Source organism: Abramis brama, assembly GCF_963993115.1.
Source record: "Abramis brama genome assembly, chromosome: 22".
NCBI classification, from domain to species: Eukaryota; Metazoa; Chordata; class Actinopteri; order Cypriniformes; family Leuciscidae; genus Abramis; species Abramis brama.
Window position 1 is genome coordinate 17,553,353 of NC_139984.1, and position 14,907 is coordinate 17,568,259.

General features: G+C 40.3%; 1 protein-coding gene across 1 annotated transcript in view; it reads left to right on the plus strand.

The window, feature by feature from the left end:
• ubr4 (ubiquitin protein ligase E3 component n-recognin 4) overlaps window positions 1-14,907 on the plus strand; it is a 55,167-nt gene that overhangs the window by 18,058 nt on the left and 22,202 nt on the right. The window contains 36 exon segments of the mRNA XM_084099010.1: window positions 58-190; window positions 344-423; window positions 1,265-1,393; window positions 1,481-1,663; window positions 1,779-1,901; window positions 2,227-2,456; window positions 3,148-3,266; window positions 3,406-3,503; window positions 3,588-3,745; window positions 3,827-4,033; window positions 4,685-4,786; window positions 4,877-4,977; window positions 5,061-5,448; window positions 5,941-6,004; window positions 6,112-6,303; window positions 6,383-6,453; window positions 6,546-6,693; window positions 7,544-7,777; window positions 7,873-8,043; window positions 8,125-8,307; window positions 8,400-8,558; window positions 8,642-8,794; window positions 9,211-9,438; window positions 9,558-9,715; window positions 9,806-9,980; window positions 10,594-10,795; window positions 10,885-11,048; window positions 11,145-11,361; window positions 11,917-12,133; window positions 12,865-12,928; window positions 13,417-13,551; window positions 13,653-13,827; window positions 13,909-14,046; window positions 14,124-14,245; window positions 14,333-14,444; window positions 14,532-14,662. Coding sequence (XP_083955136.1) covers window positions 58-190; window positions 344-423; window positions 1,265-1,393; window positions 1,481-1,663; window positions 1,779-1,901; window positions 2,227-2,456; window positions 3,148-3,266; window positions 3,406-3,503; window positions 3,588-3,745; window positions 3,827-4,033; window positions 4,685-4,786; window positions 4,877-4,977; window positions 5,061-5,448; window positions 5,941-6,004; window positions 6,112-6,303; window positions 6,383-6,453; window positions 6,546-6,693; window positions 7,544-7,777; window positions 7,873-8,043; window positions 8,125-8,307; window positions 8,400-8,558; window positions 8,642-8,794; window positions 9,211-9,438; window positions 9,558-9,715; window positions 9,806-9,980; window positions 10,594-10,795; window positions 10,885-11,048; window positions 11,145-11,361; window positions 11,917-12,133; window positions 12,865-12,928; window positions 13,417-13,551; window positions 13,653-13,827; window positions 13,909-14,046; window positions 14,124-14,245; window positions 14,333-14,444; window positions 14,532-14,662 — 5,664 coding nt within the window.

Below are 14,907 nucleotides of genomic sequence, written 5' to 3' on the forward strand. Positions count from 1 at the left end.
AACATGCCACTGATTTGTAGATAGTTTTTAACAGTTTGATTTTATTTCCACACTCAGGTTCAGTACAATCTCCTGACACCATTGGCATCCGGAGCCAGTTCTGGACAGGAGGGGGGGAAGAGAGGTGCCATCCCACTTTATTATGGTTTCAAAGAGGTGGAGGAGAACTGGGCCAAGCACTGCTCGACAGGTAGGAGTAAGTCAGACCTCTTGTATTTCTCTCCATTATGCCCTTGATAATCACACATAAAGCAGTACTCAACAAACAACAGTTGAAAGCTTTGCTAATTTAGTGCAAGAGCTGTTTTGATTGTTATTGATGTCTGTTGTTGCTTTCATTTAGATTCCACGGTGCAGCCGAAATTCTACTGCGTTCTGTCCCCTGAAGCCTCAGAGGATGACAGGAGTCGACTTGACGGCAAGGTGAGGCCATGCATCACAAGTCTATAGAAGTATTAGAGCCATGGGAGTGTCTGTGCACCTAGTTAAAGAAAATCGTTTTGGTCATTACAAAACTTTTTGTTGGAAAGTTTGCATGAACTTTTCAGTGTCCTAAGTCCCCGATATACTCACAACCATTAGGGGTAAAAAGAAGTTCAGAATATGTGACCAGCGATATACTGTTTAGCGGGGAACACACTACACTACTCTCAGGCCGATTATTAATGTAATTTGGTCCTTACGACTGATCATGCACAGATGCACTGGTCTGTGTTAACAGTCGGTGTTTAATGTTGTGTAGTGTGCGGTGTCTGAAGATTCTAGTCTTAGAATTTAAGGGCAGCAGATGCCCTGTTTATGATAATCGCTAAAAAATGAAAAGTGTTTGTTTCATTTCAAGCAAATTTTTCTGAAAAAGGATTACTTTAAAAATACAACAAGTTAAAAAGCTAAATTTCAGCTAAATGTTTTAGCTAAATGTCTTCCTCACATTAAATTAAATTAAAATGCACATCAAATATTTTTAATGGTTTATTTATTTCTTATATTTGTGTGTTATAATTTTAAGCAATAATAATACTAATTATTAATATAAAAAAACACATTAATATGGTACTATAAACATGTTATAGGCCAGGCTTTTTAGTGCAGCAGTTGTATATGATATGTATTCGGGGTCCTGTTCCATCTCTATTTACCATGTGGCTCTTTTCCTTAAAAGTTTGAAGACCCGTGTTTATATATAAATGTTCAAATATATATAAATGTTCTAAATGTTCAAAATGTTTAAGTTAATGTGCATGTTATTTGTCAACTGTTACAGGTCTTCCAAGTGCTGTTCAATGGTGCAGTCAAGTATGACGATTTATACTCCTCGTTGATCTCCCTGTTGGCTGCAGGCTCCCGCTTTGACACAGCGAGACGGCTGGAAAATAAGCCCATCACCCCAGTAGTGAGTTAGACACATTCTGTCATTTTCACAATCACCTTGTGTTTGTGTTGGTTGACTTCTAAATGTCGCTGTCAATCTCTGTTACAGGAAGCATGTTCCTTGCAGTACTACTTCCTAGTGCTGTGGAAGATCTTGGGAGTGCTGCCACCCTCAAAGGCCTATGTTGAGCAGCTTAAGAGTGGCAACACTGACCCCAGCGAGAGTGATATCTTACACACCCTGAGGTGGTCATCAAGGTTGCGAGTCAGCACTTTCGTCAACTGGATCCAGGTCGGTTTTATAACCGTAACATTAAGAAAATCTTGACCTAATGATCATAGTGTCCTGTATTTTTTAAAGTCCATCTAAGCTTCAGATTCATCTCTGTTAACTCTTCTTTTATCAGGAAAACCTAGTGAAACAAGGAATGAAAGCTGACCACGCCACATCTTTGATCGTAGTGGCCTCGGCCAAATGCAGTGCAGTGAAATATGATGTGGATCTTGCAGAGGAATACATCGCCAGACAGGTACACTCTCAGAGTACAATACAATACAATATACTTTATTGTCCCCTTAGGGAAATTTGTCTTGGGCTCAGTGTATGCTGCATTTCCAGAACAAAGAATAAATAAATAGATAAGAATTTATAATAAATGCTAAATCAATAAATTTTTTTGTTGACACCATACAATCTGAGTCTCCTCAGCAAGTACAGTCTTTGTTGGAGTTTAGAACATAAATTGTCAACATGAACCTGCCATGTGAGCATGTTATCAATGCAGTAGCCATTAATGGCTGATATAGATCTCCTTGTCTCTTAATATATGACCTCATTAAATATCTCCTCCATAGATTTCGTCATTTTGCTGCGTGGACCCCAACAGCATCCTACCTCTTCACCAAGTACCCTCTCTACAAACCATCTACACATTGGATGCTGTGATTTCCAAAGTGCAAGTGTCTTTAGATGAGCATTTCTCCAAAGTAGCTGCTGATACAGACCCTCACAAATCCTCTGAGATCACCAAAAACCTGCTGCCTGCCACACTGCAGCTCATTGACGTCTATACAGCTTTCACCAGGTTCTGATTACACCACGTAAATTGTTGTTTATTACAGATTTTAAATGATTGTTCACCTAAAAAGGAGAATTCTGCCATCGTTTATTCAAACCACCATAAAGGTTATTATTCATATGTTCATAAGTTCATATGACTGCAAAATATGAAGGGCTTATACTTGATAGGTTTGTGTGAAGAATAGACTGAAATTTAAGTGGTTGTTGTTTACTCTTAATCTTTGCCGTTATTAATCATGAAGTTAAACCCAAAAAACAGATTGGTTCGTTTCTTGAACAAATTGTGCAGTCCCATTTGTGAATTGGTTCAACTGTTAATTGAAAAGAACTGGCTCAACAGCTCTGTCCTGTTAAAGTAGTTTTTGAGTTAATGGCTTTCTTGGGGTACAGTGAATATCAGCAAATAATCTCTTATATTTCATTATGTTCCTTAAATGGCTTCAGAACACTTTTAATATAGTGCACATGATTTTAATACCTTTGTGGCACTTTTTATCCTCTTTGGAGCTTGAACTTGTGATATTGGGAAAATAGCTGTATGAAGGTTCTTTAAAATTTCTCCTTTTGTGTTCCAAGGTTGTTTTTGGGTGAACTATCCCTTTAAAGTCCTTAAATAAACTTTATGAAACCAAATACTTGAATGGAACTGTCCTTAAGCCCTTCTTGATTGGTTTGCTGGTGATATGTTTGCTCAGGTCATACCTGCTGATGAGCCTGCCAGAGGAAGGAGAAAACAAACCCACTGAAGCTAAACTGCAGGGTTATTCTGCTGTGTTGTCCATCGGATCCACACGCTGCAAAGCCAACTTGCTTGGTAAGAATTCTAGATATCAAGATGTTATTGACACAATGTTTTTTATGTATAATGGCATATCTAATCCATTTTTTTTTTGTTCAGTGCAGGGTACATACAGGTGTTTTTTAATATATGTCTGCTGTTTTTGCTCTTTCAGGTCAGACTGTGATGCAGAATCTGCCATCAGCCGTTCAAACACTTTGTGAAACATGGAACAACATTCACACTAATGAATTCCCTAACATTGGCTCATGGGTATGCATGCTTTTACTTCAGCTCATACAGTAAACATACTCTCTTAGTCATTTACTTTACACTGATCGGTTTCTTTGTTCACAGCGAAACGCCTTTGCCAATGACACCATCCCGTCGGAAAGTTACATCAGTGCGATTCAAGCGGCCCACCTGGGGACCCTCAGCAACCAATCGTTGCCCTTAGCCTCCTCTCTCAAACACATTCTGCTCTCGTTAGTGCGCCTTACTGGGGACCTCATTGTGTAAGTCTTGAGCGACAGTTGAAACAGATGCATGGTATAACATATTGATAGATGCCAAAGATTTTTTGTGTTTGGCTATAGCACAGAGGAGCTGAACAGTCCACAGGTGATCCGCACGCTGCTGCCCCTCCTGCTGGAGAGTAGCACAGAGAGCGTTGCGGAGATCTGCAGCACCTCACTGGAGAGGATCCTGGGCCCCGCCGAATCTGATGCTTTCCTGGCTCTCGTCTACGAGCGTCTCATCACAGGCTGCTACAACATCATCGCCAATCACTCTGACCCCAACAGGTGAGACCCCAGATGACCATATGATTTTTAAACAGACTCCTAAACTTTAGGAGTGATTACTGTCTCTAATCTAAAATAATCTAGATTGAAGGGTTATTTCCCCCACAATTGAAAATTCTGTCTTCAATTACTCACCTTCATGTTTTTCCAAACCCATAAGACTTTGGTTAATCCTGAGATACGATCACTATATGATGAACAGATTAAATTTTGGCTTTTATTCACATATAAACATGCACATATAGATTGAGCGCATCACATATGTTAAGCACGGCAACTTGTGTGTGTGTGTGTTGCGCTCTAGAACAAACCTCATTGGTTCTTGTTCATGAGTGTGTGCTGCTTGAAAACCAATGAGGTTTGTTCTGGCGTGCGACACGCACAAGCTTCCATGTTTACCATATGTGATGTAAATTAAAGCCTAAATTAAATATGTGCATCATATAAAGCGATTGTTTCTTTTCACAAGACTTGGATTAAATTTTGGTTACCTGGACTGTCAATCGAGGACTAAAAATTACAAGAAGGACTAAAAATTTCTTAATTTGGGTTTAATTTGGTAACCCAATTTTTAAGGGTTTGGAACGACATGAGGCACAATTTTCATTTCTGGGAGAACTATACCTTTAATATGGTTCTGTTTCCGATTAGTGGTCTGGACGAGTCCATTCTTGAAGAGTGTCTACAGTACCTGGAGAAACAGCTGGAAAGCAGTCAGGTCCGCAAAGCAATGGAGGAATTTTTCTCATTCAGGTACATTCTAACGGAATAAACTCTTTTTAGGAATTGCTTGAAACCCTTTGCATCATTTTAATACATCACTTTTCCCCCCTTGTCTTGTAGTGGAGAATTGGTGCAGATCATGATGGCCACAGCCAACGAGAATCTATCTGCAAAGTTCTGTAACAGAGTTCTGAAATTCTTCACTAAACTGTTCCAGCTCAGTATGTAGCCATGCTATGTCTCTCACAAATTTGCCCCTTTTACTCTTCCCCTCTTACACTTCTCATCTGTGTTCATCCCTCAGCGGAAAAGAGCCCCAATCCCAGCCTTCTGTGCCTGTGCGGCTCATTGGCCCAGCTGGCTTGTGTGGAGCCCATGAGGCTGCAGGCCTGGCTGAGGCGCATGACGGCCTCCCCTCCTAAAGATTCAGACCAGCTGGACACAGTGCAAGAGAACAGGCAGCTCCTGCAACTCCTCACCTCCTACATTGTCCGTGATAACAGCCAGGTTGGCGAGGGCGTCTGCACGGTGCTTCTGAGCACTCTCATACCCATGGCAACGGAGATGCTGGCCAGCGGGGATGGGGCAGGCTTTCCTGAGCTCATGGTCATCATGGCCACTCTAGCCAGTGCAGGACAAGGAGCAGGACATCTACAGCTACACAGAGCTGCCATTGACTGGCTCACAAGATGGTGAGTGACTGGCATCTGAGGGAAATTATATATTTAAAAAATATAAAAGTAACACTTTACAATAAGGTCCCATTAGTTAATTTTAGACAATGCTTTAACTAGCATGGACTCCCAGTGAGCAATCCGTTTGTTACAGTATTTATTGATATTTGTCCAAATGTTCCATTGTGAGTTCATGTTAGCTCATGTTCAATATGTAATTTTGGGGATCAAAGATTGATTACAGGTGAACTTTAAATCAATAATAAAATTTTACTAAAAGAATATAATGCTTTTTCACAGCATTTTATTGGACAAATTGTTAAAGTACATTATACTTTTTGCTATTTTTTCCTAAAAGAGAATGAAGGACTAAATTGTATACGTATTTTTATATCAGCTAAAAATGTTGAATTAGAAACTGCCACTCATAGACTGAAGCCACAAAACCACAACTCTGATTTTATGGGGTATTTGCTTCCTAAATCTGAAATTTTCCTATTTTTCTTTCAGTAAAAAATACTTGTATCAGAAGAACGTTGTGGAAAAAGTTACCGCTAATGTGTCGCAAGGCAAGGTAGGTGCAATTTGACGGTAAAAGTCAAAAGTCCATTTCTACGGTAACCATTCACACGTCTTGGATTTAATTGTTTCGGGCCATTAGTGAAACACTCTTGTTTGCAGCATGCCAGCATGCTGGAGTGTGCCTGCCACATCATTTCCTATCTGGCGGATGTGATGAACGCTTTGAGACAGAGCAGTGGCCAGGGCTCGTCCCAGCTCCTGATGGAGGGAGAGGAGAAGGCCATTGAAGTGGACTCTGACTGGGTGGAGGACCTAGCTGTAGAGGAGGAAGACTCACAGGCTGAAGACTCGGTCAGGAAACAGTCTGCTCACTGTAGATTTAAAGATTGCTTTGATTTTTCCAATCATATCTAAGTTTCTTGTGTTATAGGATGAGGATTCACTCTGCAATAAGCTATGCACCTTCACCATCACTCAAAAGGAGTTCATGAACCAGCACTGGTAATGGACCCACACGGCCTTCCTTTGCTATGAAACAGAAGCGTTCAGAAGCTGTGCTGTTGGCCTTTAATCTCACGCTCTTCCCCGTACAGGTATCACTGTCACACCTGTAAGATGGTGGATGGGGTAGGTGTGTGCACAGTGTGTGCCAAGGTCTGTCACAAAGACCATGAGATCTCCTATGCCAAATACGGCTCTTTCTTCTGTGACTGCGGTGCCAAGGAGGATGGCAGCTGCCAGGTGAGACCGAATACTTCAGGTCATCATGGGAAAAGAGCAACAGCGGTAACTTTGGCTTGCAAATCATTTATCATTGACTGCCATTAGCTCATTTCAGATCTCCCCCAATTCATCAGGGTTTGCAACATTTCACCTTTCCTTTTTTTGGTTGTAAAGCAAGTTTGTCCTCTATTGTTTGGTAGTATATTACTTAAGATTAATTTGATTATATTGTTAAAGGAATTGTTCACCTGCTATAACAAACATTTACTCGTGTCGTTTCAAACCGTTTCAGTGGAACATAAAAGGTAATTTTACACAGCACTTTCCATAGTAACGACCACTGTAAAGCACCCAAAAAAAACAAAACAAAAAAAAAACCTTAAAATTGTCCATAGAACTACTGATTGGCTTCAGAAGATATCCATCTATTATATCCCCAGAAGCAAAAAAAAAAAAAACACTTATTTAAAATGTAGGGGGAAAATAACTTCAGACACTGTTTAGTACTCAGTTTGAAACATTTTTTAGAAACTTGCAAGTTTGGAACGACATGAGTGTGAGTAAATAATGTTAAACCTGTAATATTTGGGTGAACTGTTCCTTTAATCTTCATTATAGTAGTTGTATATCCATAAGATTTCCACTTATTTTTCTAGTCTAAAAAGCTTTTCAGATTAACATTTCAACATTTAAGCCATATCCACTCATGCATGTCTCCTTGATGGAAACACAAAGCATGTAACAATCTAATTTATTTCCCTCTTCCCTGTGGTGTCCCCTTCCCTCCCCAAGCATAAACATCTTTGTAATTTAGCCAATGCAATGCATCCTGTATCCCTGATCCTGGGTCTTTATCCTTGTTTTACAGGCTCTAGTGAAAAGAAGTCCAAGCAGTGGAATGAGCTCCACCATGAAGGAGTCCTCGGCCTTTCAGAGCGAGCTGCGCATGCCAGAGAGCGCCATCCGTCACCAGAGCGCCTCACCCGCGGACAAAGGAAAAGTCACCATCTGTGACGGCAAAAGCAGTGACGACGACAAGCCTAAGAAGAGCAGCGTGTGTAAAAACATCGAGGGCTGCAGAGAGGACCTGCTCGTTCAAGTGGTGCGAGAATTTCCTCACTCTTCGTTCTCTGAATCATTGATGTTTTGACTGAAAGCAGACCGGACCTGTCTCACTGCTATCGTTCTTTTTTGCAGTCAAGCTCCTCCACAGCAGCCCTGGTGTTGGAGTTGCTCATTTTCCTAATGGACGCCATTCAGACCAACTTCCAGCAGGCGTCAGCGGTGGGCAGCAGCAGCCGGGCTCAGCACGCTCTCAACGAATTACACACTCAAGACAAGACCGTCGAGATGACCGACCAGCTCATGGTATGAACCAAATGCTTAAAGACTAATTCTTAATGCTCCCAAAACAAAATTGCTGAAACTAAACATGATTTTATCTTCCAGGTTCCCACGCTGGGCTCACAAGAGGGTGCTTTTGAGAATGTCAGAATGAACTACAGTGGAGATCAAGGACAGACCATCCGCCAGCTCATCAGCGCGCATGTGCTGCGTCGGGTGGCCATGTGTGTGCTGTCGTCCCCTCACGGACGCAGACAACACCTCGCTGTCAGCCATGAGAAGGGCAAGGTAATACAGAAAACCTTAACATGAGTTTGTATCTTCGCTACATTATGTTTTATTGAGACTACATGGTGTGTTTTTTTTTATTTTGTTTGCAGATCACGGTCCTGCAGTTGTCTGCGCTGTTGAAGCAGGCTGACTCCAGTAAGAGGAAACTGACTTTGACTCGTCTAGCCTCCGCTCCGGTTCCCTTCACTGTGCTCAGCCTCACAGGAAACCCCTGTAATGAGGATTATCTAGCAGTGTGTGGACTCAAGGTAGCAAATGCAGACAAAACTATGACATAACATTTTTTTTCCCAATGATTTTAGTCTCATTTCTCTGTGCCTATCATCTACAGGATTGTCACGTTCTGACGTTCAGCAGCACAGGCTCTGTGTCAGATCACTTAGTCCTGCATCCGCAACTTGCAACTGGAAACTTCATCATCAAGGCCATCTGGCTTCCTGGATCACAGACTGAATTGGCCATTATAACTGCTGATTTTGTCAAGGTGAATTATTGTACTTGTCATGGACCTGCTTTGTTATTGGTTGAAAGTTGGCAAACAACTTCCAATTAGATGTTTATCTTTTTCAAAATGTGCAAACAATGGATAATGTTTATTTTTGATTATCAAATCAAAATCAAATCTTTTTTTTTAAATCTTTTTTAAATAAGCCTCTTATGATCACCAAGGCTGTATTTATTTTTGTCAAAAATACAGTAATATTGTGAAATATTACTGCAGTTTAAAATATCTGTTCTTATATATATTTATTGATCCCAAACTTTTGAACAGTAGTGTAAGTATAATGCTAGTTCTTGCTGTCTTTACTTAAAAAATAATTTTGTCCTCAAATGTGAGATAAATATGAATATATAGTTACTGACCTAAAGTATTGTGCCTCAAATGACTGTTCCTTGCAGATTTACGACTTATCTGTGGATGCCCTGAGCCCCATGTACTACTTCCTGCTACCAAGTTCAAAGATCAGAGATGCCACATTCCTGTTCAACGAGGAGGGAAAAAACATCATTGTGATCATGTCCTCAGCTGGCTACATGTACACTCAGGTGATGGATGAGTCCAGCAGTGCCCAGCATGGCCCTTTCTACGTCACCAACGTTCTGGAGATCAACCACGAGGATCTGAAGGTTCTTACGACATTATCTTTTGCTATATAGTCAGTTAGACTGAAATAAGTTAACCAAATAGATTTCAGAATAGATTGAGCATGACAGCATGCTGAGTTAGTGGTTTGTTTGCTTCGCAGGATAGTAATGGCCAGGTGGCTGGAGGCGGAGTCTCTGTGTATTACTCCCACGTCCTGCAGATGCTCTTCTTCAGCTACAGTCAGGGCAAGTCATTCGCTGCCACAGTGAGCCGCAGCAGCATGGAAACCCAGAGACTCTTCACCATCAATGTCAAAGGGTAGGATTTCTACACAAGGCTATTCTTATGTAATACTCTGTCACTCGTGTGTTTTGTATTTCTCTAATGTTCATTCTCTTGTACATCCAGTTCTAATGGAGGTAGTAGTAAGACCTCTCCAGCACTCTGTCAGTGGTCAGAAGTGATGAACCACCCAGGGTTGCTATGCTGCGTACAGCAGACCACAGGAATCCCTCTGGTCATCATGGTAAAGCCAGACACGTTCCTCATCCAGGAAATCAAAACCCTGCCTGCGAAAGCTAAGGTCAGTTCCTAGATTTTCCTAGTCTAGAGGAAGTATAAAATATATATTATGAAAGTTTTTATATTATATTGTAAAACACAGTGTTTTCTGTGATTAGTGTGTTCTGCTTAATGCAACATTTGTATTTGTTTTTTGCCCCAACCCCCCCTTTTGAGGCTGTGCTAATGTTTTTGCTCACTTCCTGTGGCTAGCATATATGCTCACACTAATTAATCACAATTAATAATGTTAGGTGTGATTAATCACAGAAAACTGCATTTTACTTTTTAAAAATGGATTCACAGCCTTGGAAATATAATAAAATAAATATAAATATTTACTGAAATATAGATTAATGTATTTTTTAAAAATAAATAGATATTTTTTATTTAATAATAATACTAAAAGATTTACATTGAGTTCCGTGCATTACCGATGCATTTAAACAATTATTGAATGCCAGAAATTGAGATTACAAGGAGATTGAGACTGAATTATAAAATTTTGCCAGTCACCCAAGTCCCAATTTACTACTGATACCAGGGTACCAGAGGCTGGAATGGGCAAAAGTTTGGTTTCAATAAATCCTACTACTATGCCAAGTCAAGCAAACAAGTCTCTCTCTTCCCCTCAGATTCAGGACATGGTAGCAATCCGTCACACAGCGAGCAACGAGCAGCAGCGCACCACTATGATTCTGCTGTGTGAAGATGGCAGCCTCCGTATATACATGGCTAACGTGGAGAACACGTCCTATTGGCTCCAGCCCTCCCTTCAGCCTAGCAGTGTGATCAGCATCATGAAACCTGTCCGTAAACGCAAGACAGCCACGGCCAGTGAGTCACGCCACATTCTCTCGGATTCATCACATGTTGTTTAGTGTTGTTTAGAGATGGTTATGTGCCTTTTTGTTTTCCCTCGTCAGCCACACGCACATCCAGCCAAGTCACTTTTCCTGTAGACTTTTTCGAGCACAATCAGCAGCTGACAGAGGTGGAGTTTGGTGGCAACGACCTGCTGCAGGTCTACAACGGCCAACAAATCAAACACCGGCTGAACTCTACAGGGATGTATGTGGCCAACACTAAGGTATAAAAAATGATTCTAGCTACAATATAATTTTGAAATGATCATCAGTGGTTTGCTTTTCCACTTTAAGTCATTTGTGTTGTTTCCCGCCAACAGCCTGGAGGTTTCACGGTGGAAGTAGTGAACAATAACAACTCGATGGTGATGACGGGAATGAGGGTGCAGGTGGGCACTCAGGCCATTGAGCGAGCTCCCTCCTACATTGAAATCTTTGGACGCACCATGCAGTTGAACCTGACGCGCTCCCGCTGGTTTGACTTCCCTTTCACTCGTGAGGAAGCCCTTCAGGCAGACAAGAAGCTCTCCATTTTCAGTAAGATCCCAACAGATATCAGAACTACTTTCATGTACACTACCAGTGAAACTTTTGGACACACCTACTCATTCCTTATTATGATAATTATTAACTGTATATCGATTTTACTATAAAACTAGCATAATATTAATAATAAAAATTCATTTTAAAAGAAAAAAATGTATGACATGAACATTAAATATTTGACATTTCAATAAAATTATATAATACAACCGATTACATTATAATATTACATTTAAAAATAATATAATTTTTTATGGTTACACTTTATGTTAAGTAATTATACATATAAGTACTATTTACTTACGATAGGGTTAGGATTGGGGTTTGGTTTAGTTGCATGCAATTATGCATAATTTACTGTTATTACTACAATAAGTGCTTGTAACGTAACAAGGTCACTGTAAATTTGTACGTTTTTTTTTTTTTTTTTTTTACATTATATTGTAAAATTGTAACGTTTATAATAAAGTAAATATTTGTATTACTTGTATTACTAATATATTATAATAATATGTATATTGACAATTTTCACGTGTTTTTTTTTTTCAGTTGGAGCTTCAGTCGACCCAGCAGGTGTCACCATGCTGGACTCCATTAAGATTTATGGCAAAACCAAAGAGCAATTCGGTTGGCCAGATGAGCCACCGGAGGACTTTCCTTCAGCTGCAGTCAACAACGTGTGCAGCCCCAACCTCAACCAGGGCAACGGGGCCGGAGACAGTGACGTCACCAGCCCCATCGCAACTAGCGGCACTGTACTGGAGAGGTACACTTGTCACCTTAACCTGTGTGTTCTGATTTCAACATATTACTTGATTTGATTTCCTGTAAAAAATAATTCATGATGTTTTCTGTCTTTGTCTTCGTTTCCCTTAAACTGCATTTAATCTATATTATTGTCTCTAAAAGTGTCCGTATTTTATGTCGATTAACATAACTAAAACGAAGAGCAGAGGATAGAGGAGGGAGTGGGGGGGGTGTGCGCGTGACGTGTCCAGTGCATGGCTGCCATCATAATGACCTCGTGCTTGCATGCAATCGTTTCCTGTGTTTGACATACAAATCATTTTTACGTATTTCTTTTCTGTGATCCTCACACATTTTTCTTTTTCTTTGCTCCCTAAAACAATAAAAAAAGTTGTGAAACTGAGTCCTTATCAGCCTTGGACCGGTTAGTAACCGCCCTTTCTCTGCTTGTGTGCATGGTGGTTTGCTCGTGTGTGTGTGTGTGTGTGTGTGTGTGTGTGTGTATGTGTGAGAGAGCAGTCAGACTGAGCTTGCTCTGGTGTAGATCATGCAGGACAATTACAGCATTTATAAAGACATTAGTAATCACACAGTTGTTCTTTAACACTCTTAATGTTTGATGATAATGTGTTATGGTTTGAGAATGACAATGCTTTGAGAATGGTGTAGAATTTGAATATGTTAGTATGGACTGCTATAATTTTAATACAATGCATTACTTTCCCTATCTAACTGTTGTCTGATCTCTAGGTTGGTGGTCAGCTCACTGGAAGCTTTAGAGAGCTGCTTTGCCGTGGGCTCCCCTGTTGAAAAGGTAAGGGAGAGATATTCTCTTTGAGATTGGGGATATCAAAAGTACTGTTGCTTTGCTGCTAAGTTGGTCCAAAAATTTAAAAGAAAAAAGTCAGAAGGTATTGGTAGTACCTGGTCTATAGGATTAGTAAATTTGCCTTTCAGTAAATCAGAAAGGTATACTAGTTTTACACAAGAAAATATTTGTTTTGAATGCATGTTTAAAATGATGTACATTCAAATAAGATAAAAATCATATCAGTTTCCTAATAAAAGCTGTTTTATTGTGCTTTTTTAGTCATTTGTGCTTCAACTTCAACTTTTTATTTCAATCAGTTGTAAATGTAACTTATTATTTTAAAGTTTTTAATCTAATGTTTATATTTTATTTTAAAAAAAATTAATTGTTAAAAATAGCAACACTATTCTTGTCTTTTTTCATTTTTTTCTGTTTGTTTTGATTGAAATTTCCATTTTTGTGTGACGCTTTTCCATCCCTAAAATCTATAGGAGAAAAATAAAACTGCAGCTCTAGAGTTGGCCACTCTCCTCCTGTCCATCCCCACTCCTGCTGGAGTACTGCAACAGACCAAAGGCCTTCTGGCAAGCCTGCACACCAGCCGCACAGCCTACCACAACCACAAGGTACACATGATCACTGCTGATTAGAAATTGATCCCGTGTTAAACATGAATCACCACATCTTTTACGCTCAGCTTCATAACTGGTGCTGAATCTGTATTTAGGATCAGTCTCTGCTGAGCAATGCAGTACAGTGTCTGAACAGCTGCAGTAAAGAAGGGAAGGAGCTGGACCCTGATGTGTTCCAGAGGCTGGTGATCACAGCCCGCTCCATCGCCATCATGAGACCCAATAACCTTGTGCACTTCACCGAGTCCAGATTTCCTCAATCAGACACTGGTACGCTCATTAAACCTCTTGTACATTCATCTTGTAGTCATTTTATGTGCCTCTTAATACAGGCAGTTTTTCTCTTGTCAGATGTAGGTGATGATGGGAAGGATGGCCTGAAATATGATCCTGAGAGCTGTAGCTTCATCATGCAACTGGTCACTAACTTCTGGAAACTTCATGCCCTCAAACCTAAGAATGCCTTTTTGGCTCCAGCCTGTTTGCCAGGTACGTGGTCGGATAGATTTGAAGAGTCCACGGATGTATTGTTTCAAAATACTGACATCGTTTTGTTTTTCTCTAAGGTCTAACTCACATTGAAGCCACAGTGAATGCTCTAATTGATATCATTCATGGCTACTGCACCTGTGAGCTGGATTACATAAATGTGGCATCCAAAATCTACATGCAGATGCTGCTCTGCCCTGTATGTATCCCGTTGTCATTCTTCTCCGATATAATCTATATCTTTTGAGAACAATTATCATTGTAATCTAATATTTTTGGTCTACAGGACACCTCTGTGAGCTTTGCTTGCAAACAGGCGCTGATTAGAGTTTTGAGACCCAGAAACAAGCGCAGACATGTGACCTTGCCTTCTCCCCCACGCTCCAACACGCCCATGGGTATGAGCCGTGCCTTTCAGCTTTGTGACTTAAATCATACACGCACACCTCAATGAATCAATCTCAAACAATGCATTTCTGTGCTAGGAGATAAAGATGATGATGATGATGACGATGCTGATGAGAAGATGCAGTCCTCCAACATGACGGGAGGGGAAGGCGGCAGGCAGGAGAGTCAAGAGCAAAATGAGGTGGACCACGGTGACTTTGAGATGGTGGTGAGCTTCGCAGCCACTATTAGTCCTTCTATTGGACCTTAAGAGTGTTAATTTATCTGACAATGATTAGATTGGATTTTATTATTTTATGATTGTGAAATTCACTCTTAAATTGGGAGGGACTTGGTTTGATTTGATCTGAACCGATTTGATTATTTTGGATTGATTTGTAATTAATGCATATATTCACTACTGTTCAAACATTTAAGGTCCGTAAGATTTTTTGTTTATGAAAGAATTCTCAT